General features: G+C 39.3%; 1 protein-coding gene and 1 long non-coding RNA gene across 5 annotated transcripts; one reads left to right on the top strand and one right to left on the bottom strand.

Annotated features, from left to right (window-relative positions):
- Window positions 1-3: 3 nt before the first annotated feature.
- LOC112982184 (uncharacterized) lies at window positions 4-17,651 on the top strand. Of its 3 annotated transcripts, none has more exons than XR_010385655.1 (2): window positions 4-524; window positions 15,428-17,651. It is a non-coding gene; the product is annotated as an uncharacterized LOC112982184 (long non-coding RNA). The 3 variants fall into 3 exon arrangements; XR_010385656.1 differs by lacking the exon at window positions 15,428-17,651 and adding an exon at window positions 12,310-12,875 and having other exon boundaries at window positions 21-524; XR_010385657.1 differs by lacking the exons at window positions 4-524; window positions 15,428-17,651 and adding exons at window positions 11,436-11,554; window positions 12,310-12,875.
- LOC112982183 (complement C1q tumor necrosis factor-related protein 3) lies at window positions 4,747-22,763 on the bottom strand. 2 transcript variants are annotated; one of them, XM_026098380.2, is made up of 6 exons: window positions 22,062-22,763; window positions 16,817-16,928; window positions 14,078-14,232; window positions 11,196-11,325; window positions 9,655-9,754; window positions 4,747-8,228 (listed from the first exon to the last, which is right to left on the bottom strand). In XM_026098380.2, the coding sequence occupies exons 1-6, from the start codon at window positions 22,347-22,349 to the stop codon at window positions 8,069-8,071; spliced, it is 945 nt and encodes a 314-aa protein (XP_025954165.1). In that variant the 5' UTR covers window positions 22,350-22,763; the 3' UTR covers window positions 4,747-8,068. The 2 variants fall into 2 exon arrangements, with proteins under 2 accessions (XP_025954165.1, XP_025954166.1); XM_026098381.2 differs by having other exon boundaries at window positions 22,266-22,681.
- Window positions 22,764-23,582: the final 819 nt, after the last annotated feature.

Genomic DNA, 23,582 nt, shown 5'->3' with positions numbered 1-23,582 from the left:
TCCTCCTCCTCTGCAGTTTGATTTTAATCGCGTTGATTGCACAAGGTGCATTTTCGGTACCTGCCCTAGGTAGGACAGACAGGAAGAAGCGCAGAAATCACCACCTGGTTTTCAGGAAGCCTCCCTGCCGGGTGGTTTAGGGCTGCCGTGGTCAGGTGTGTTGTGCCTGCGCCATCTTGCCTTGTGGAAGGCAAAAGCGCGTGAGCCCGTGCACCCCTCAGCTGCCCCGTGTCACGCTCCGGTGTGTCCGCCAAGCTGCGGGAAAACCGGCTGTGCCACCGCATCCGCCCTTAGCCCGGGCGGATTCAGCCTGTTGCTCCTGCTGCGGCAGCTGTACCTGCTCCTGAGGAGCTGGGTGGATAGCTGGGACAGCAGCATCTTAAACCTGCGAAAGGTTTGATATGCCACTGGGATTTTGACAACAGTGGTGAGGACCTTAGCATTGGCAGCTCACCATCAGCTCGGTAGCGACACAAAGGGAAGACTGTCGCTTCGTAGGCCGTCGCCCCAACCTTCTGCCCATGGTGAGTGTTGAAGAGTTTTAGCCCGAAACAGTTTCCTGTCTTCCTGACACTTTGCCCATTTCCCCTGCACAGAGCACAGTAACTTGTGTTTGGTTAAATCATACCAGATTTAATAAAGCCTGTATTCATGCACAGTTACACTTATAAAGCCTCCCAGAAAAACAGCTGCATTTGACTGGAGGCCTGGTAGTTTTGTTTTTGTTTAGGCTGCTCACAGGGATGGACATCCAGCCAGGATAAGGTAATGAAAGAGCATTAGATTCACAAGGCTTTTCAGACCTACACCCTGTTCCTAGTATCTCCAGTTACCATATAGGAGACAGAACAAGGAGGCATTTTATGTTTTTATTTAAGTTAAATGGACAACAAAAATGGGTAAAGGTTGCAAATATGAATGCAGAATTTGTTCTGTTTCTGCAATAACAAACAGAAGAGCTCTATTTGCAGACTGCCCTTTATTTTTCAAGTAGACGGACATCTGATTCCCATTCACTAATTGTATCCATTGCTATGCCACTGTCCACAAGAAATAGTGGGGAGAAAAATATGTGCATGTTTATTCAAAGGCAACTGGCTTGTTTTCTTTATTATCCATCTCCCTTAGAGACACTATTCCATATTAAGGTTTGTTTCCACAGTTACCATTGTGTTACTGGGACGTTGCATTTCTTTAAATGATTTTCAGTTTCATTTGTCTCCTTTCACCTTAAGGCTCTTGGAGTTAGTGTTGGATAAGAAGAGGCAGTTTCTGTTATGTTGCCTTCTTACATTTCACCTGATGATGTTTATTTTATCAGATCCAAGTAACACCATAATCATAGACTGGATTATGTCTGGATTTTGCAGCCCATATATAGGGTGCTTTACGCCTGTTTTTTTTTTTTTTTTTTTTTTTTTTTTTTGCTGTCATCCACTGTTAAAATGAGTACTCTGAGGCAGAAACATTCTAGTCATGACCTTATTAAATGATTTCAGTTTCAGCAGTGTGAGGCTGGCACTTTATGAGCATTAAATACTTTGAAAAATTAGCTTTTAACAAACTAAGAAATAAACGGCTGTGAGAGAGAAATAGAGAGATTCTGATTCACCAAGGGAAGGAAGCTAGTGATCTGAATCCAGCAAACTCTGGAAGCAGCAAATTGTCCAGCATAAAATGTATATTAAAAACAAGAAGCCTTCCCCTAGCATAAACTTGCAATAAGAATAGTGCAGTGCACATATATGTGATACCATTTAACATGTGTCATTAAAATTACAGCAATCAATAGGTCTCTGCAAGTTCACTGCTGGAGAGGCAGTAGATATGGAAAAGGAGGTTGTTACAGGGTTAAAACACTGCACTGGGTGACAGGACACTTTAGATGTTGTCAGACTGCTTTTGTGAGCTTGATTAAATTACTTCAATTAGTCAGAATCTGTATCATCCTTTGAAATATGTACACTCCCTATATTTAATATCGTGCATTCCACAGTGTTGAAAAAATGAAATAATATATACCGCGTGTTACATAAATATTGCTCACAGAGGTACAGGCACTTCTGTGATACAGGCTGGCCAGATTGCATGCCAGACTTACAGTTCATATCAGGTTTGTTGTTTACAATTACTCTCACTTTTCACTCCATTGGAAAAATACCAAGGCAGGAATGTGAAGTCAAGATACAGCTGTTAATAAAACCTTGTTTCTCCCCTTTGCATGTGTATTATTTATGATTTAGTCTTATTGTATGAACATATAATAGTTCTTATCAATGCAATATAATAAGGTATATTCCTGTTAAAAATAGGTATAAATATATGGTGTTTTCAATCAAGGACATTTATTTGAACATGAAAAACATTGACAAGCACCAGAAGTTGTTAATACAGAAGTATAGGACTGAATGGGAAACCACCTGGGTGTTGATTCCAGTTCCCTGCTCTTTTGGACAAGTGTGTAACTGCAGGACCAAAAAGAACACTTGCTCGATATAGTCCCGGCTTCTTGTCTGATTGCCAAACACTTCCCAACGCTCTGTAAACAACTGGCTAGTGTAGAAAACCAAAAGCCATGAATGATAAGGAGCCCAATAAACAGAAAAGGGGAAGCCAAAGATATTACCAATATCCTTGGACCCTGTGAGGAATTTATTAGGTAAAATATTCATATGATGTTACAAGCTGTGTAACATACAATCACACCCTTTTTCTACCACATTAGTGTATTAGGTGCACGCACAGATGTAAAGAGTCCATCTTAATACATGGTTAAAGAGATACTGATAACAGTTCAGTTTGCTTTGTTAAATGGAAAAGCAAGAAGTGCAAAAGAATTGCTCACATCTGTTGTAATATTTTAAATCTTACTTGGTAATTAGCATTGCCTAAAAATGTGAGCAGTGGTGGTGTGAAACTTCCCTAGTTAATTCAACTGTCAAGATTCTCATGAAGTTTATGGTGGTATTTTCGTATCCCGAATTTATCAAAGCTTTCAAGCGTGAGTGCTTTATCCTGATGTCTGCATTTATGCCTTGCCAGAATAGAAGCTGTGCTCCATTCTTAACACTTCCTGATATCTGCAAAGACAATGTGGATCATACTTCACGTTTCTGGCCTTATACTGAGTGTTGTTATGACACGCTGTCCTTTGTACAGCACTCTGTCAAATGGAGCAGCTTAATCTCTGCAATTTCAGTACATTCTTCAGCTTGCAGATGGAGCTTCTCATTGCCTTTCCGTGTTTCTCTGCTTCTGTGTGAGTGTGGACTCGCACTTTGTTGCTCACTCTCTAAGTGTATATTCTGCCACACATACAAAAAATAAAACGCCAAAGTGAATTTATCCTGAGATCAAATACATCTCTCCAAAGTAGCTGTGAATTCATGCTTCCAGAGAGTCTGGTGCTATCTGTCAAAGTAGATTTAGGAATGAAAGCCTACTCTCATCCTCAGAAAGTACTTGTACAAGCTGCCTTGTGCTGCTTCACTGAAATGGTCATATCTAGAAAAACTACTGTCTGTGAGTTGTTTAGTCCCATTAGTCAGTGGGGTGAGGTTTCAGCCTCACTGCAGTCAGTGAGTTTTGCTGCTAACATCCGCAGTGTCAGAAAATTTACCCTCAGTTACTCAGTTAAAGTAGGAGAGCCAGTTAGTGATGTCTATGACGACGACTTCTGTACTGTGGACTTTTACTCCTGTAGCTGAACTAAAACATTCATTTTTTTGTTTTGAGTTATGGCTTATGGTATTATTGTGCTTTTTTGATTTAGATGAAGAAATTTTGGTCAACAACTTTATATAGCTAATCTTTATATTGGCTCATCAGTAGAAAATAAATATTTTCCTGCAAGTTTATTATTAACCACTATTTTAGGGCCTGAAAACTCTAGGCTGGGGGATTCCCAGGTTTCATTTGCTTGGATACAGAACTTCAGCTCTGTACTGGGCACCACACATGTCCAGGGAGATGCATCTGACAATTTACCTGCCATTTTGAAATAATTAGAGTACCTCCATTCTACAGTTTGGAAATCCTGTCCTAATTTATTTTCAGTGAGCCATTCCTGCTGGACAATGTCATCTGCAGCATTCATCATAGACAGTTTTTCCAATATTGCTAGTGCAATTGGTTGATATGCCTTTGTTTTCATGAACTGTTTCCATCACCCTACCAGTAAGCAATTTATTTGAGCCTTGGCTATAGCCACAAGATACTTAATTCATAACTAATTCACATTCTTGTTTATTTTGTGTCCCTTTGGTAATTTGAGAAAACAAACACTGACCTTTCTGAGAAGCACGTAATCTTGGAGGGAAGAAAGCATTGATCTGAAATGATGCACTATCTGAAAGATTTTATTCAAAGCAATGATAATTTAACTCTTTTGTAGCTTAAAAAATGAACAGCAGACAAACTAATTTCCATCCAGCAATTTCAGCTGCAAATCAAGACTTTTCCCATGACAGAATGGCACAAACTCTGAAGCCCCATCTCCTGTCCTGAAGTTCCAGTCCTCGAGGTGGAACACACAATTAATTCTCTTCAACTGTAGTATGCTGTGAGGAGTATGCTGGAGTATTTTTCTTTCAAAGAATCATTAAGATTAGAAAATGAAGCTCTGAGAAATTTTAAAATGCTAAAATTCAGGTTGCTGTTGCAAATTTAATTCTGTTTTTCCTTACATTAGTGTGCTCCATTTTCTATAGTGACCGTGCTTCATTAACTGTACATTTAGGTGAAGTCAGTGAATGAAGCTGTCCTATATTTGTCTTCTGTTACCACATTCCAGTATATGGTCCATGCCTTATTGAGCAAGCACCATCTAACTGCTGCAGGATGAGGCTAAGAAATAGCATATGACTATATAATGGGAAGAACATATGGTGAGACACATTCAGAGGAAACAGAAGCTAAGATGTCCAAGATGGTTTTAGCATGGGTATTTCCAGTCTTGGCTTTGTAACAATGTGATTCTTTTAAAACACTGTTTTTTTTGTGGCATTTCTCTAGTCTGGATTGTTTTCAGAAAAGCAGAAGAATAAAACTCCGGTTGTGCAATTCTTCGCCAATTAACACAAGAAATCTCTTCTGCACCACATGGGTTTCGTTATTCTGTGTGTGCTCATGGACCTTGCCCTGCCCTATTTGAAATGCAGATGCACAGTATGGAGCCTCTTCCACTGTCACCTTTGCTATCTCCATGGCAGAATCAAAGAGCTGGATTTTTTCGATCCAGTGGTAGAAAACAGGGACATTGACACACAAACCATACAAGATATCACCTATTTCAAAGTGGAGGACCAGAGTCTTTGAAAAGAGAACATACTTTTTGAGCATCAACTAAAGAAGCACCTTTCATTTATGGACAACAATGCAAAGACAACTATTATTCATAAACATTTCTGAGAACAAATATGCATTTCATCTGATTTACTGAATATAAAAAAATAATTCTGAGGGACAGGAATACATACAGAGATTTTTACATCAACAGTTATATTTTGAAGGATGTTTAAAATTAATATCTAATGCCTATTTTTAAGGTATCACTACAGTCAGCAGAGATTGCATGCAATAACTTTACAGAGAAAATATCAGAGATTTCACGTGAGATTGAACCTTGATGTAAAAACCTCTTAGTTTTAACCTTGGAACTGAGACCAAACCGTGGTTTGTCAGAAACTTTCAGGCTGATTCTCAGTTGCCTTCCACCCTGCCTTAGCAGGGCAAGGTGTACAAAACTTGTGAAAAAAACATAAAATGAGAATGGCAAAGCCTGGTGTTCTTTTGTACCATGGTCATTTCCAGAGAAAATGTAAAGGACCTTACAATGACTGTATGTATCATATGTGACCGGTTTGTAAGTGCTTTATTCTGGCCAGAATGAATTAAAGTGGCCAAACCATACAGGAAAATGAAGCCCCAATGGAGGCCTCAGGGATTTAAATTTAAATATACATACATGTATATTTACACACACACGTGTGTGTATATGTATGTATATGTATAAAAAATAAATATGTTGTTGACCCTCAGTAATGGTTTTCTCCAGTTCGGTAGCAAAATGAATGCTTAGGAAATATGTGTTAAGGATATATCCCCACCATCTCCAAATAGTAAAGGTACTTGGCTGATCTCAGAGATGTTATAGTAAATATAGATGTGAACAAATCATTATAGTTTTAGAACTATTAAACTTTATTGGGTAAATGTATGTTTTACACAGTAAGCAAACATTCCTAACACAACAAATAATAATTTTTTCAAGATTTTTCTTACTGTGAAAGTCAGCTCATTACGCTGTATATCACATAGGCTTTGTGCACTTATTCCAAAAGAGTAACATTATCTGATTACCTGGTGGGTGGAATTTAGTTTGAAGGCATGCCAAAATGTCACTAAAATGCTTATTGAAATAACATGGTCTCAGGTTTTGAAAGTCTGTATCTGCAGGTGCAAACCTGCCCCAAATTCAGAAAGAGAAAATTAAGTCATCAGAAGATAGTTCATTAAAATTAATATTTTCAGTGGTTGTTGCATAAAACTAAAAAATCGCAAGTCATAATCATCAAATATCAGCATGCATTTTTCATCACAAGATGCTGTTTACATAAACTAAGAATGTATTCAAGGACATACAAATTCTTATGGAAGATTTTGATTCTTTTACTCTATTGTACTGGTAATGGTATCTTTATCCAATATAAAATAAGTTCAAATAAATATTGAACAGAATGTACACTTGTCCTAACCTCACCTGCTTGTTACACATTAATGTCAGGGAATGTCTGGTGCAAATCCCTGTTAAAATGTAATTTATCTTTCATTAGTTTTTGTGTGGAGAGCCAGAATATGCAGAAGATAGATACACACAATCAAACCTTAGTATTTCTGAAGCCTGTTTGGTGCTGATAGGTTCCTTCTTAAATAAAAAATAGCAAGATAGGATTTCAGGTGTCCAAACTTTGAAAAACTGGTGGGCAAATATTAATGCTAAAGAATGGTCCAATTTACTGTGAGCAGAACTTCTAAGCTACCCAGTGTTTCCTTTCACCAATTAAATACTGAACTGGGTTAGCTATGGCTTTGCCTACCAGCCTGCCAAGAGGCAGTATCAGCAACTTCACTGTTAAGTAAATATGCAGTATAACAATGTATATCCCTCTAAAAGAGCTCCAGACTCCACAAAGCATGTGTTTCTCTGTCTCTGTGTGCTGCCAACAAATTCCCAACCTCTCCAGCATCTAGGACTCTGCCTTGACACCCTGCACTCAACTACATCAGGTTTCAAAAATCTGAAGGCTAGGAAGAAACATTGTGGTTCCCCTGTCTGACCCATGCACCCTGCAGGCTAAATTACCTTAGGTTTAAGCTGCTACTAAGGCTAGAATTACTATTACTCTTTTTTTTTTTTGAGAGAGAGAGAGAGAGTAAATATGTACTAAACATCTACAAAAATGACCCCAAATGCACCTTCAGAGGTTTGAGATGGCAATGCAGTAAACCTGAATTCTTGACATCTTTATTTTCACATTTTTTCTCCTGTTTGTAAAGTTCTTTCTAGGCCAGTAAAAACTTCTTCCTCTAAATCTGCTCTCAGCTGAGCTTAGAACTTGTTCAGGCCTGTTTCCATGATGCAAGCTTAAATGAACATGTAAAAAGAACGAACTGGATAAACCAACAAAAAAACACGAATCCATTGTTCAATTCCTGATGTATACTTAAGTATATTTACAGACAAAATTTACTTAACTGCGCAAACTGTTCTCTAAATCATTTTAAACTCCTTTGCCTTTGTTTTTCAGTTGCTTTGGTGAAGAAAGCAATAGCAACATTTAATGGTTCATTAGATGCAACCTAGATGACAATATATCTTCTGTGAATCTGTAATTGTGTCAACTACCCAATGTATTCAGCTCATCTCTGATACACAAATAGCAACGCACTGCATCAAAACAAGCCTTCTTGATCTTTTTCACCATAATGCTATTCCGTAGTCCAGAGAAAAATACCAGCTCAAAAAAGAAGCTTCCTCAGATGAATATCTTTCTGTTTGTTTCTTTTTTTACTTTGTTTCAAAAAGAAGAAACCCGGCAAAGGTGGAGAAGCGTTGATGGTCCCCATGGAGGGCTCCGTTTCCCATTCGCAGCCAGACTTCATCTCCTTTGGCAAGTTTTAGCACCGCACTGTTTCCTGAAGTGTCTGCTTTCCCTTTTGATTCATAGCTAAGGATGAATTTTTTAGAACAGCTCAGCTCTTTCTTTATTGACAATGATCAAGCAAATAACTTGAAAAAAAATCCAAGAAAGCGTGTTGTTATCCTGAGCAAAACTTCCCTCCAAGGCTCGCTAACACCTTTTATCTGCTTTACTTGAAAATTTGGCATCCTTGTGCATTTGATCTGCTAGTCAAATTTTGCACTTTATTTAAGTGCATCATTTCATTCCTTTCTGAAATTCTTGAAGTTTAACTTACTCAGGTTTTATCCAGAGCAACAGAACAAATTTATTGTTTAAAATGAAGCTGCTCATTCTTCACAACACTCTGGATTTCTCATTATGCTCTTTTTCCCTTGGATTTATCCCAGCTAATTTTACATGCCCACAGGTCAGGAGTCTCATGTAAGCTGAGTACCTGCACTTCCTGCTGCCAGTAGACAGAGTTCACTCCAGCCTAAGGGCCTTTGCTTGAACCTAGATCTGTCTGATGTGGGCTCACTTGCTGACTTTGCATGTGTGTTGGTTTCCTTACTTCCACTTGTTGTCTTTTCTGACATTAATGCTTCAGGAAAAATAGTTGGGTACTTTTTCTTTTGCAAGATCTTAGGGAAAACAAAATACCCTTTGGAGATGTCTCTGTTACTGGCTGTTGAAGAAGCCGAGACAACTTCAATGAAGCTGCTGTCTTTTAAGTGCTTAAAATCCAGTGTGATGAGTCTAAACTTTTGTGTCTGTTTATTAAGGCTCAAGAGAAAAGCTTGATTTTGGCATCAGGTTTGTTGTTGTTATTTAGCAGATAATAATAAAGAAACTTTTTTTCCCGGGTATTAATCTGGCTACAAACTCTCGACCTGGTTCTTATAGAAGTTGCTAGGCTAGAAGTGTATCCTGTTCCTGATTATTCTCTAAGTAACCCAAACAGTTAAAAAAAAATTATTCAAGATATGTTAATGATAAAGCCAGTAGATGGAGCACCTTTGCTTCTGACTCCTGCAGTTACTTACTCCTTACTATTGCAGTTTAAATGCCCTATTTTAAAGTAACCTGCTTTCCTCTAATCTTTAATAAGACTGTTATTAGTTGCTGAACTCTTCATTACTCCCTTTCCCTTATAGGCCAAATGAAGATGAAGACATGTTTTAACAGAATAACAGCATGTTACCACAGGACTCCAAACCTGATTTGCAGGGCTTTCCCAAACCTTAAGGAACTTCTGATCAAGGCTAAATTTTAGGCACAGGTTCTGTGGCAGGTATGATCCAAATCTGCAAGTTGAGTAGGGCAAAATACGATACTATTTCTTTGCTGTTTTTTTCACCCTAGTGCATTCCTTCAAAAAAGGAACAATTTCACATTTCTTGCAATGTGAGAAAGCAACCACATCTGTACAAATGCATCTTCTGCAGTGAAAATGGCTTGGCTCTCAACTTACCTATATAAACTGAAAACGGTATTGCCATTATGCATCAGGTACACGTACACTTCCTCCACATCTTCATGTTTCATCATATTGAAGGTGAAGAAGTACACTCCTGAAAAGGTTTAAAATTTATAACGTGTTTGCTTCATAGAGTGAGGTAGTCATGCTACAACTGGTGTTTCTTGCTTAGAAAACCTAACAGCCAAGGCTAGATTTGCCTTCCAGTTGTCAGTGGGTATTTCGCTTCCACTTACAGCGTGCCAAAATGAGAGTCATTTTTATTCTGCATTTGGCAAGAGTTCAGCTGCATCCCATTCCAGAGAAATGACAGCACTTGAGCGCATGCAGGACCACCCATCCCTTCCTTCTCTCCGAAACGGAAGTTTCACGGAGACTGAGCCTGGTGACCCCTCTTTCACCTTGCTCTCCCACTCCCACCCGTTCCCGAAAGGGCAGTGTCCAGGGCAGCTCCGGCTCAGCCCCAGAGGCCGTCCCAGGTGGGACAGGGCATGGGCCTTGTAGCAGCACCCGCTGCTGCACACCTGCCACACCATGTCCTGCACAGTGCGGACATAGTCTTTGCTCTCTGCCCCTGCACGGGCCAGCCCTTGCCCTCACCCTTTTCAGCTCTTTGAAGGGCGTTATCAATGCTGTCAATACAACCACATTATGTGTCACGAGGTCTACGAGACTCCCACAGGAGGGAGGACAAGCTTCTGGAGGCTCAGCAGTGAGTTCTGTAGCATTAACCTGGAATGGTCTGAGTGCTGTGAGCTTAGATTTTGTATCAAAGTCATTAAATCATTATGGGTGAAAGTTTAATACCCACATATACATTAACCTGAAAGGGAGGCATCTGTGAGGGAAATCACATATACTCCTAATTGTCCAGAAGACAAGTGCCACCACAGACTTGGAGGCCTGACTTTCATTTATGCTAATGTCACTTTTCACAGCAGGGAATAAATTAATGGAAGGGTGAAAAAGGCCAAGTGAAGGAAGGTGGTCTTAGGCTTCCCTTAGACATATTTTTGGTTAGGCATGTGGCCATCCATCCCCCATTGCTCCTCCTGTACCACAGCTGTGGGAGCTGGGGGATTGACACAGATGAAAAATGACTCAGGAAAAACCTATAATGCCTCATTTCTAGCCACATCTGGCACAGCTCATGGTGCAAGGGAAAGTAGCGACAGCAGAAGTGACAGGAGGTAGGAGGAGATGACTGCAAAGCTGCCACTGCGACATGAGACCGTGGCTCTCTCATCACGGCAGCAGAAGCGCTTAAGGTCTCAATGCAGGTGGTCCTGCTCTCTCCCCAGTGCTGTTCATGCATCCTCCTCCTGCCTTGGGGCCAGCACTAATCCCACTGGTGAGCCTTCTCCTGGCTTGCTGCACTTCCAGTCTCATTTTTCCTGAAGGCAAGAGCTATGCAGACTATTCCCGTAAGCCTCATCAGTGCCTTGTGCAAAGGCACTAGTATTTTCTCATCACTATTGGCCATGCTTCTCCCCATAGCTCCGAGAATTGCATTATTTTGTTTTGCAAACACTCACCATTCACTGGAGCTCCAAATCTACCAGTCATGACATCAAAGAAATTCCCCACATTGGTTTCGACACTACTGAAGATGATGCCACTGTTCTGGTTACTGAAGTGAGTAGCCATGGAAGCCATGAATGCAACCTACACAAATGCAGTTCTTATTTAGTCAGTTATTCATGAAATGTGCAAATACGGAGGAATCAGCTACAGAATTTCGTCTCTTATTCGCGGTCTGTTTATTTTCCTGACAGAGATGTTCTTCTAGGGCCTGATCCAAGGCCATTAAACTCCAGTAACAAAACTCCCATTGAATGAAACTGGAAGAGGACTAACTTCCTTATGTTCAATTGGGCTATTCATGACTGTAAAAGTAAGTGTATGAGCAAGTATTTGCAGGTCAGGACCTTAGTCTGGGATTTTATTAATCTTAAATTCTCTCTAGAATGATGCAATAGAAAAGTGGTATTGAAACGTATGGTGTTTTGCATAAAAATAATTTAATTAGTTTTTCTATGTTCCCCAGTGCATTTAACCTGGATATTGCTTTTAACTGAAAGTGTGAAATAAATCACGCATGATAAAATCCATACACATTAGTATTTCTTGATAACTACCTTCAAAGATGCGTGAAGCATTTTTATTAGAGGTGTCCTAGAAGTAAAGTGGCTGGGATTCAGCAATCACTGCCTTTTCTCTCTAACCAGGTGCTCTATATTCCTCAGTCAAGATAGAGGGCAGTGGGGATCAAAAGAGGAAACTAAGAAAGTGAAAACTGTGCTAGAACTTCATATTAATTTTCTTGCAGTGAGAGATATTGGCTGTGGAAAATGTTTCATAGGAAGCAGTGCAAAACCATCCACCTAGGCAGCGAAAGTGGTTATCTGGTCTGCGAGGCTATAGTCCCCCAGCTGACTGTCAGCGGAGGTGACACAAGCACAGACACTGCACCTGGATGCTAGAAGGCCATGAAGGGACTTGGCAGACATTTTATTTCTGTCTCTCAAATCCTTAGATGAAAAGTGCTCAGTTACAGTTGTTACTGCTCCTCACAAAAGTGACATTTTTCATGAGATTTCAGCTACATAGGAATTAAAAAGAAAAAAAAAACCCTTCTTTTGATTTCAGATCTGAACGAGAATGAAACTGAAACAGACAAAATCAAATGCAAGGTCGGATCCAACACTGGCAATCATAAGCCATCTGCTCGGAAATCTGAGGAGCACCAGATGTGAGCTGAAAGACTGGGCTTATTTTCCTTAACCCTGCATGGATGCGTTTACCGTAACAGCAAATTCTTAACTTCTTGCTTCTCAGCCAGGATCACATCAAAGTTCATCATGTGTTAAAGCAAAGCAGCTGCAATGGCAGCTTGATGGGATTTATTACTTTTTGTCTAGATTCCATTTCACATTCTCTTTGACCCCAAACTATTTTTCTTGGGCTCACCAGAAGAGTTGAAAAAGGTGTCTTTTCTCCCTATGTCCTATTTTGAAGTAGCAGATCAACATGGATACAGATGTCTTTCAAAATAATCCTGTACTTAATGGTATTGTATTCAAAAGTGTTTTCTCCTCTCCCTATCCCCTCTGTAAAATTCTAAGCATGATGTTGACAAGAAGTTATATGCTTTACTGTGAAGAATTTTTAAGCACATCTGTTAAATATAGTGAAAGAATTTTACTTTAAAGCAAGTATTGCAGTATGAGCCTTTGTTTTTGATCACCTTTCATTATTCAGTATTTAATTAAATCAATACCACTAACTTACTGTTAGGAAAAATACTTGATAGCTCATTTTAAAATTGCACAAGTATCTATGTTGAATGTAATTACAACAAATACGTCTTTCAAGATATTCAGCTATAACACTAAGCCTAGTTAATTCTTTAAGAATGCTAAAATAATTCTGCTTTATCACAAAAGTCTATTAATTTTGGAAACTATTTTCAGGCTGAATTTTATTCTGTGCAATTATCCCCTCTCCATGCAACCTAGGGCTGAGTATTCAAATATACACAATGCCAAGAAATCCAAAGCAATTTTCCCACATTACACACATGTTGGTTTATTGGTGACTTTCCTGTTAATTTTCATGCCTTTTCTGAAGAGATGAAGAAGGTCTAATCCAAAAGCTATGCAATTATGTTAACACAGCGGTGAGCCCAAACAAATATACTTCACCCCTTAGCAGAGCGGACAGCTCAGGTCTGACCCACGTTATCATGCTCACCTGGCTTTTGGATAGCTCAGTCTTAGGCAGAACCTATCTGCTTCTCCCTCATGGCAGCTGTATGGAAATAACCCATGCAGTTCAGAGCAATATTTTTTAAGGTGCTGAGATATTTGAAAACAGAGATAGCTGCTGAGGGGCGTTTTTCAAAACCTAAAAACTCTGGACTTCACTCAAAGATTTTGACCCAATACTTTGAGGATTTGTATATATATGCTGCTGCAAATCTCACAGGGCCTGGCAGACCTCAAAAACGTGGGCCTGAGTGATGCCTTTACTCTTCTTGCATGCCCTAGGAAGTGCAGAGTTATATGTGTTCCCCATAGCTTAATGGGAAAATGATGGTCCCTTTTATCCTTCTTTAATGATCCAGGTATTGGCTTTCTGCCCTAAAAAGGAACGGTATATGCTTCTTCCTGCTCATTTCACAGCTGGATTCTTACTCTGTGGAAGGGCTAAGCCCTGGTGTCTTTCTTTTCCAGGAAGATCTGGCAGAGCACATTGCTCAGTCCTGACAAGTACTGTATATGTCACTCTATACTGTATTCAGTTACAGATGGGTTTGCTTCACAAGTATCCTACAATAATCAGGCACAGCTTTTCAGAGGAGAAAACTCCATAACCCGAGCACTGCTGCAGACAGCATGAGCCAGAGATTTTGTACCTGCAGCTCTGGGGGAATCCCAGGGTAACCCTTCTCGCCTTTGGGTCCATGATGGCCACGCTCTCCCCTCGGTCCCATATCTCCTTTGTCTCCTTTCTCACCTTTGGCTCCTTCCTGGCCCGTTGCTCCGTTATTTCCATTGTTTCCATGATTTCCTTAAAAGAAACAGAGCTTTCTGTTTGACTTAAAGAACTTCACATAATGTATTCTAACAGATACCTGTGATGGGGTCCTTTCCCACCAGTTCACAACACATGCGCTTCTCAGTGTCGTAAGACCCATACTGAACTGCTGATGGACAAGCTGTGTGGTTAAGCCGAAGGTTAAGATTTTGATGAGCAAGTTTCCAAAAAGAGATGTTGAAGAGTTAACCCTCCTGCGACATTGGTGTTGCTGCACAAACTGCAGATGTCTCAGGTCCCCATGCTGGTAGCTGTAGGACCAGGCAGTTGTGCAGGAGGAAACCTCAGCAGAGGCAAGGCTCAGGGAAAACAAAGGCTGCTGCCCCGTGGGACATACCAGATAGCCTGTGTGGGCGCTTCTGCTTTTCCTTGTGGGTAAAATCTTGTTTCCTGTTGCTTTCATAGGATAATTTGGAGAAACATTTTGCTATCTTTAAAATGCATCTTGCAAATGGAGAATGGCAGTAACCTTAAACTAGTTAAAAGACATTTGAGGGTCTACATTTTCAGGGTGCAGGTTACTTCAAAGGGGTTGATTGATCATTCCTAGATTTAAAGAAAGACAAAAGTCCTATAATGAAGCTTTTCTGAAGTGGTTTCATATAAAAGGGGTCATTGTAAAAAGGTATTTCTGCATCTGCACTATTACTTACTTCCTGATGTTTACTGAGGAAATTGCTGAGCAAATGTCTGCAACTGACAAAATTTTAAAGCAGGCTAGAATAACTGAATAATTATTATGCTTACCTGAAGCAAGATCCTGACCTTAAATTAATTAGTAGGGGGATTAGGTAATGTAATCAGTGATCTAATTCTACCTGAATTGAAACCAGATTCTTTGCCGCTCTGCTTGTTCTTTGATGCAAAGTGATTAGTTACTCTAATTGTGAGTTTACAAGAAGAATGGTATTGTCTGAGGTCAAATTTGATGAGTAAGTGATTCTTCAAAGTTTTTGAGTTATTGAGAAAAAAATTGACATCAAACAAGGAAGCTAAATGATAGGTGTAAATAAGAGAATTTTTGTTTGAATGGAGAAATCAATAGCCTTTAAAAAGTAAAAGAATGATCCTTCATGTAAAACAAGAACCACTTCTCTGTTTAGAACAGAATTTTGCAAGCAATATTTGAATCAATCAAGTGAACTGCAGCTGTTGTCGTTTCTCTTAGGTGTGTACGATACAAAATGGAGCTGATGAAGGAGACAGAAATTCCCGGCTACAGAAGGATGCTGTGGAGCATGTGGAGCAAGCGTTTGTGGTGTCTTTTGGCAGCATGAGAGTGCGACCGAGTTACTTTCTCACATGAGGGAAGGTGAAGCTGAGTCAGTACTGTGCCCAGATATGGCCACAGCAGCATACTGACTGGCAGCCCTGAAAGTATGGGCATAACACAAAGTCTTGTCCCACTTCTAAGAAGTCAATCTTTATTAATACATAAATCAATATTTCAGCATGAGAGGCCTCACTACTACATTTTTCCTATGTCTCTAATGATCAATGCTATTCTTATAAAGGATTGATGCATGAAATAAATTCTAGCTCATAGCAGGCTAATGCCAAATATGCCTAATACCTAATTATGCCTATTATCAAAACATGTCAGAGTAACAATTTATTTCAGTATTTTTGCAATCTGAAGCTAATTCTTTAAACGCTTCATTTAGAACAGTAAGTCAGATGTACCCATTACTGGAAAATGTTTCTCTCATAGTATCTAAAGTCACCGTAAGGAAAGACTGCTTCAATTTTTTGTGTATGGTTATCCGTTACCTCTGTTAACTGTGAGTAAATTTGTGAGACAAAAGGATAATGAAATAGTATTTTCACTGCAGTAACAGAAGAGGAAAGGTGAGGAAGATGAGACAAATCTGTCAGTCAGTGATATGTTCATTTACTTTACACATCTGCTTTAGAAATGATCATTTCATGAAGGTAACCACCATATCAAACTTACACCAACATAGAACTGTCTTTTTCCCTTCTGCAGGTTCATCTTTTTCCATACCAATTACTAGATCAAATTATACCCTTTTCTTATGTCTCCTGTTATTCTGTGTGCATTTTTAATAAATAAATTATTTTATACTATGGAAGACAACAAGAAAGAATAGAAAGAAGAAATTTCCATGAGAGAATAGAGCATGTGTATCTCTGTAAAAATTTGGCTTGCAGTACACTAGATAAAAAAGCTCCTAAATGCAGCACAGTTTAGCATTGATGGATATTCAATGGTGAAAGCAATAATCAACCCGAGGGAACAAGTTCTCCCAACTTTAATGGAAGCTTCATGCAGCTTTAAGAAGAGAGAACAATTTGGCCTAGAAATGCAAAAAGACTACTCTCAGCATGAATTTCTGAAAGCTGAATTGTATTAACAAATCGTTTTTCACTGGAGTAGACTTTAGAGTCTAACTGAAAACCCCTCTCTTCTCTGAAATTACAGAAAAACCTGCTTCCAAATCTCTCCCCAAATTCTGATGTTCTTACCATTCTCATAGAATATCCTGAATCTATAGCCTGTAGGTAGACTGATCAAGAATCAATTAAACATCTTTACCTGGCATCCCAGGGGGCCCAGGAGGTCCTGGGGGCCCTTGGTAGAGTCGAACTCCAAAATCGCCACGGCAGCAGGTACTGCAGTCTGGATTCTGTGGTCCCGTTTGTGGGGGCTAAGTGCACAAAAATAGGTTTTAAATAACTCATTCATTGAATGCATCAATCATATGCATGTTGGTTACAGGGTCTTCATTATATATTCTCAGTTTATATATTTGCATAAGTTTTCAAAACTCTTCTTATCTAGACTGAAATCTCCCATACTTGGGTTTCCCCAAAGATGTTATTTTTGGAAGATTTAAGGAAAAAGCTTTTCAAGTGTTCCAAGAGCTATATGAACATAAAAAGAAAAAAAAAAGCTGGCATGTTAAAAAATGGGGCTTTTGGAAATAAAATGATACTGAGTAATGAAAGTTAAATGGATATATCAGTTAGGTTCCTGTCCTGCTTTTCACTGATCCCAGATTTCAGCAAAGACCCTTCGTTGACAAAAAAGCCTAAGTGCAAGGAGTGGCAGGAAACAAAGGCCTTCCTTTGGCCTTCAGCAATGAGCTGTCTTCCGCTAAACATGGAGAAAACTGGATCGGACTGACGGAAGGAGATATACAAAATTGTCCATGTAGCAAATACCTGCTAATGACTCCAGACTTGCATATTTACAGGCTATTAAAGTTAAGAGAATCTGCCAAAGTGCCGAGGTACATGAGAAAACTCAAACTGACCATGAGACATGGTGTTATGGACATTTGATTATTTATAGTTGTGGGTGTGTAACTATGAAAACCTGTTTATATGATGAGACATATAGCAACATAAATAAACTAATGAGTTCATTATGCACAGCTTAGCTACTGTAATAATAGTTTGATAATAGTTTTATTTCACTGCCTTTCTTTCCCAAATTACTGTATTTAGACTAATGGATTCTCATTCAGTTCTGGTTAGATTTTATAACTAGGCTGTCATGTTGATTTAGCAGTTACAAAGCTTTCAATGGGTCAGCTGAGGTAGAGGTCCTGGGTTTTATTTTATTTTTCTACCTCCCTCTCATTTTTACTCCTTTGTTGCTTTTTCCCTACAATTCTTTGCTATTATCCTGAGGTACAAATCTGCAGTGCTTGAATTCTGCAGGGGATAGTCACACCAATCTGACTGCCACTTTTCTTCTAATCATTCTCCTATTTGTCTTCCTTTCCTTTCTTTCCACTAGTGTTCTTTATCACCCTCAAATTACTTGCTTAATGCAGACCTACGGGTTTAACTGCAGCAAATGAGCCCCTGGTGAGCTGGGAACAGCCAAATAAACATATAGCTGCACTGTATTCCTACCCTTGAGGCCACCAGCTGTCTTGATCTGAAATGTTGAAGCTTACTGCCCATCTTTTGAATGATGCCAAGCACACCCCCAAAAAGTCATTAATTTCAAGAGGCTCAGGAATTTGTTTATGGATATAGAAAAACACCTTTTGTGCAATGGCTCTGATGGATCAAACACACGCACTGTTCAACTGGAAGCACTGATAGCAGAGCTGCCATGGGGAAAAAGGCCAGATGGAGAGCTCAGAAAGCGGGCTGCATATTCAAAGAGGCATGGAAACATTAACGACTGCCAGTGGTCAGAAGGACTTTGGATTATGGGTTGTTGATCAGTCCTATCTTTTTACCTTAATTCCAGATAAGGGCTATATTGTATGAGAAAAAGTGAGTTCTATCTGCTGGACTGTCTGCTCCTGGAGGACCCATGTGTATCTTTTTTGCTGTTATATCTCTTCCAGTTGTTAGGAGGACCAAAACTGACAATCTCCAGATGTACTGGTCAAAGCTTTCCTAATATGAGATAAGAAGTAGTCCTGCTTTCAGCTAGTTTTCCATCCTTGAAGGGGTGCCAAAAGCATGAGGACTGGAATTACGCAAATGTTTTGCACTCCCTGGAATGCTAATGTTCAATGCTGTGCTGAGCTGGAAATCTCCAGGCCTTTTCGGACAGTGCTTGATATTCATGGTAAGTGGGAAGGCCAACTATAGAAGCATCTGTCAAGAGCAAATAGATAGTACCAGCCTGGAAATACCCAAGTGCTTAGAACTGTGGATTATAGGTAAGGAAAAGCTTGAGTCCAGCAAACTGGATTTCCTGTATCAAAATGAAGTCTTACTCAAGTGGGTAAGACTCTCTCTGCAGAGGTAACACTTGTTTCCTTACGCAACGCTCTGAAATCCCGAACAACTTTATTAGCTAACCAGCAATGTTGTTGTAAAATGGATGCTAGTACTGGTCATAACTAATTTGACATTATCTCTCTGACAGCTCAACAGGTTATTATATGTGAAAGGGGGCAAGTCCTGCCAGCTTGGTTGTATTAGAACAGTTCCACTGACTTCAAAACAACTACTTATGCAAACCGTGAAGTAATATTGACTTATTATCTTTACTAATCCTTTGACTAGGAGAAAAAAATGTTCACAATCAGCTGCCAAGAACAATGGATATTCAGTATGATTTTTCTAATCTCTAAAAACAGAGGACTTTGTGAAAAGTATATTTGAAGTAAAAATCTGTGCCTAATATAAAATTACACGCAAATGGGACATAAAGATTAATTGCAGCCTACTTGCCAAAGGGGTTCTATGCAGCAATTTGCACATAAATTTTATTGTGCAATGAATCTTTGGCATTGCTCTCCAGGACAGGAATATGATTTAGCAGCTTGTGAAATGCATCTGTCACATCCTAGCACAGATAAAAAACTAGAAATGAGGGCATCGAGGATATTTGCTGAACTTCCTTTGATTTAGCAGATAGGAGGCAGTTCTGGGGAGCAGATGGCCTATAAAATTCCTTTAATTTAAACTTGTGATGCAATCAGAATTGGAGAACCAGCCCTCTTTCCACTTCCTGGTTAATAATTGGGTTTCTGTTTATATTGCCTAAGGCAATACAGAAGAAGAGTGATGTGCAGCCACCACTCTTTGCTCCTGGGCTGAAAGAGAATCAACATGTCTCTGTGGGCACCAAAGTCCTCCATGCCCCTTCTCTTGCAAAGGAGTAAACAAACCACCAAAATTCAGGGCAAAAGGCCAATAGGCTGAGGGGTACTTGAAGGAGGAACATAGGAACATAAGAAGGAGGAACATGTCTGGCTTTGCTCATTCATTAAGAGTTCTCACATTTGAGAAATGCACATTATATTTTTCAGAAGTTACCAGCAGCATGGAAACTGGCCTTTTACGCAATGCAGCAAAGAAAAATTTTATCGCGTCTTTGGCACAATAGTGAATGCGATGTTTAAAACACTTTAGCAAAAGGGTAAAACTCTCTAGCCAGAGTGAAGATAATCAAGAAAGTAGGGATTTTAGGGATGAAACTTTTCCATACACTGCCTGGGTGTTTTCAGCTGTTGCAGTTGCCAAACAGCTTTCAGATAGCTCAAGGAGAAGGGAGAGGTTTGATATAACTTAAAACATGTCCCTGCCACCTTTGCTCCCCCTCTGCCTGGAAACCCAGGGAGTCTCGAGATGGAAAATACCTATTGCATCAGCCACTCTATGGTGGATTATCCCTGTTGTGCATCTGCTAATGCTCCATTTCATTTAAGTAAGCCAAAAATGGCATCATTTCCCAGCAAAGATTGCTTCCTAGAGATGAGACTGGCAGGTAAATGACCTGCCATCAGCTGTACTCAGGCTGGCTAGACTCAAGTTTTAATGTCACAACTTCTTCCCCACCAGGCAGCTCCAAACACGCTGTACTAAACTGTCTGATGAGACACACAGGCACCCCAAAGACTGCAGTGACACTTTGTGTCTGAGGGAGAATTTGACCCTTAACAAAATCATCATTTTATATTAAATCCTGCATTATCTGAAATTATGTTGAAGTCAAGGAGAATCTTCTTTAGCTTTCACCACTGTAGGGTCTGTAGTATGCAGCTGCAGTGCTCTATGCAGGCTCTATGCAGGAAAGAGGAGCACACACAAACATATGCTAGCTGGCTCTTTGGGCTATATATCTGATTGTTCACACTGTTTATATACTGTAAGTGCAATTTGACATACCTACAGTTAAATACCTATTTTTATGAGTGGATTGGAGGAACATATAACTCTTGCCCAAGAAATCTGAAATGCAATGCACTGTAAAATTTAACTACAGGGAACACAGTGGTGTATTAAACCTATTCCAATACTTGGAAGTGTTTCAGTTCCTTAAGCTTAGCACAGTACTAAAATGAAATCTCTCTGTTTATCATGAAGTAGGTTATTATTCAATGTTCATCTGCATGCCCTTGGTTTTTGGAATTTAGAATATCATGGTTAGGTCTGAAAAAGTAAAATGCAAATGCTAAAAGGCAAACCATTCAGAGCTCAATCATTTGTATCAGAAATAGGAACAAAACATTCATATCGTTGCTTTTAAAAAAACACCAATCAACAAAAACTTTACTTGAATAGAACTTTGTTTTGCCTAAAATTAGAAAAAGCTTCATCTTCTGTCCTTCAAAGATTTACCTTTAAATTTTGATTGCAGTATTTTATGTATAATCGAATGATGCAATTTTCCTTTTGCTGTGAGCTAATGACTATAATATATAAATTGCCATGTAAACAGCATAAAAAGAGCTCCAATTTAAAAAGCAGGCACTACAGCTGATTTAAAAAACATTTCATTCCAAATGTTTTTTTCCACTGAAACTGAAAGTCAATTTGATATATATCATTATTAAATCTACTTGAATTTCAGATACAACATTAGTGCCTGTTTTTTTCAAGCTATTCCTTAAAATAATAATTGTGAATACTGAGAATTTCATTGTTTGTCTCAAGCTCAGAAGAATATATTTTCTATACATAATTTTCATGTAAACTTATTCTCTGCTGTTTGAATCCTTCCAGATATCTCTGCAAATTCCATAATTTTCCTTCACATCCAAGTGAGTTAATAGAATACAAGGTAATAATATATTAAAAAAGAAATATTCTGAAATAATTAAGAGACTCTATATCACAATACACGATTGCATAGAACCATAGTTTCAGCAAAACAAAGGGCTGCTGTGCATGTTGGTAACAGTGTCCCAAAACACTGCTGGTTCTACCAGTTCATTAAAAGATCCTATAAAGCAACCCGGCAGGATACAGACCAGTAAACAGCTTTAATAAAATTCATTTCATAAATATATCACTAATAATCTTAGAAAAAAAGATCTCATTAGCTTTAAAGTTATCTTTAGAAGATTAATTCAGAGTACCTGGACTCTATCTGAGGTAGTCAGTTCTACATCATCTACCTCTGGTCTCAGGACTTTTTGGTCTGTAGAAGTGCTATTAGCAACAGTCCACTCTATAAGTTGACTCCGCTGTTTCAATATTTCCCTGCTTCTGGAACCTTTATGGCCAGTCTGGTGGTGACTTTGCAATACTTTGGCCACTGGTTTATAAGATCTTCTGCTCACCTCCATGTATTCATCTTGACACAGGCAAAATGGAAGAAAAAATAAAGCCAGCAGATGCCAACTGATGAAATCCTTCTCTGCCATGTTATTCAAAGTAATTTCTCAGGAGTCCAGCAAATGTCTTGCAGAAGGAGAAGCTCTTTGCTGCACCAGGAGTTATGTGGTCCTTTCGGCTTTTCCACTAGTAAGCCTGGCACTGAGACCAGTACCAGGTTTTATACGGTTGTGTGCAATAAATAAAATGAAAAATGCCAAACTGACAGGATCCTTCATCCAAAATCAGTCATGCTTCTTTAAACAAACCAGGCATTATTCACCACTTCACCACCACAAGGAAAATTGATTTGTATGCTGGAAATGGCCACAGCATTTAACGGACTCCCGTGGTTCCTATTTGGGGGCATTAAAAAATGTAGCACCTTTTCTTTGGCATGTTTTTGTTTAAGTGTGAAAAAATGTGATGGAAATGGAGAACATGTGGCTAATGGTTTACGTTCCTTGATTAGACATGGAAAGGCTGTGAATTCACACTCTAAAATGTCTTTTGGACACAGTCACCTTCCTTATTTGCCAGGAAATTCACACACACAACTGCGTCAGCCCAGTCCGAAAATTCTTCCAAGAGCAATTAGGAAACAAAAGCACAAGAGGAGCTTTTGCATATGATTCTGACCCAATGGCTGTTTCTGACTATGCTTTTCATTCAGTAAAAGAAAAATATTGAATTTCTGTCAGTTGGCCAACAGTGGAAGGAGACAGGGTAAGCAGCTCTGAAAAACTGGGTTGAATTCAGATTCACAGAGCCCCGTTTCTCAGCATTAGTTCAACCTACTTAGCTAGGCAGTATTTTTTCCCTTGAGTTTCCAGTGTTTTGCTAAATGCAATTGCCAAACCAAGTTTTATTTCTTCGCTGCCAAGTAAATATAAATTACCGGGGGCTTATTTTATACTAAAAGAATCAAATTATATAGGTATAATAATATCCTTATTATATTTTTTGAACCACCCACTAGTATCCTCCAGAATGCCGCAACTGCAGACTACCCTTCTGCAAATGCTTACCCATAGTCTTGCACACCCCACCAGCCTTCCCGAGAGCAAGTAGCTCCCTAGCCTGTGAGAAAGACTTCACTACAGGCTTCAACAGCATTGCTAAAGGCATCAATCCCTGGGAATGATCCCCAGCCCCGCAATGGGATGGACTGACTCAAACTCAGGTTATTTGGGGCTGACCACCCTGCATCGCATTTGGCTGGGGCTCCTCTGGGATCTTTGTGGTGCTCCCTAAATTACACCCCCTTTCTTTTCACTGTGGGT

The sequence above is a fragment of the Dromaius novaehollandiae genome, chromosome W (genome assembly GCF_036370855.1).
Source record: "Dromaius novaehollandiae isolate bDroNov1 chromosome W, bDroNov1.hap1, whole genome shotgun sequence".
Lineage (NCBI taxonomy): Eukaryota > Metazoa > Chordata > Aves > Casuariiformes > Dromaiidae > Dromaius > Dromaius novaehollandiae.
This window is presented reverse-complemented; position numbering and strand designations above follow the sequence as displayed.

Excerpts from the sequence above, each read along its gene's own strand:
- LOC112982183 (XM_026098380.2), bottom strand. The coding sequence starts at position 22,349 with ATGGCAGAGAAGGATTTCATCAGTTGGCATCTGCTGGCTTTATTTTTT. Across the intron at positions 11,326-14,077 it reads GGATTCCCCCAGAGCTGCAG|GTTGCATTCATGGCTTCCAT; the intron begins GTACAAAATCTC and ends GCATTTGTGTAG. Across the intron at positions 8,229-9,654 it reads ACCGTTTTCAGTTTATATAG|CTATGAATCAAAAGGGAAAG; the intron begins GTAAGTTGAGAG and ends ATTCATCCTTAG.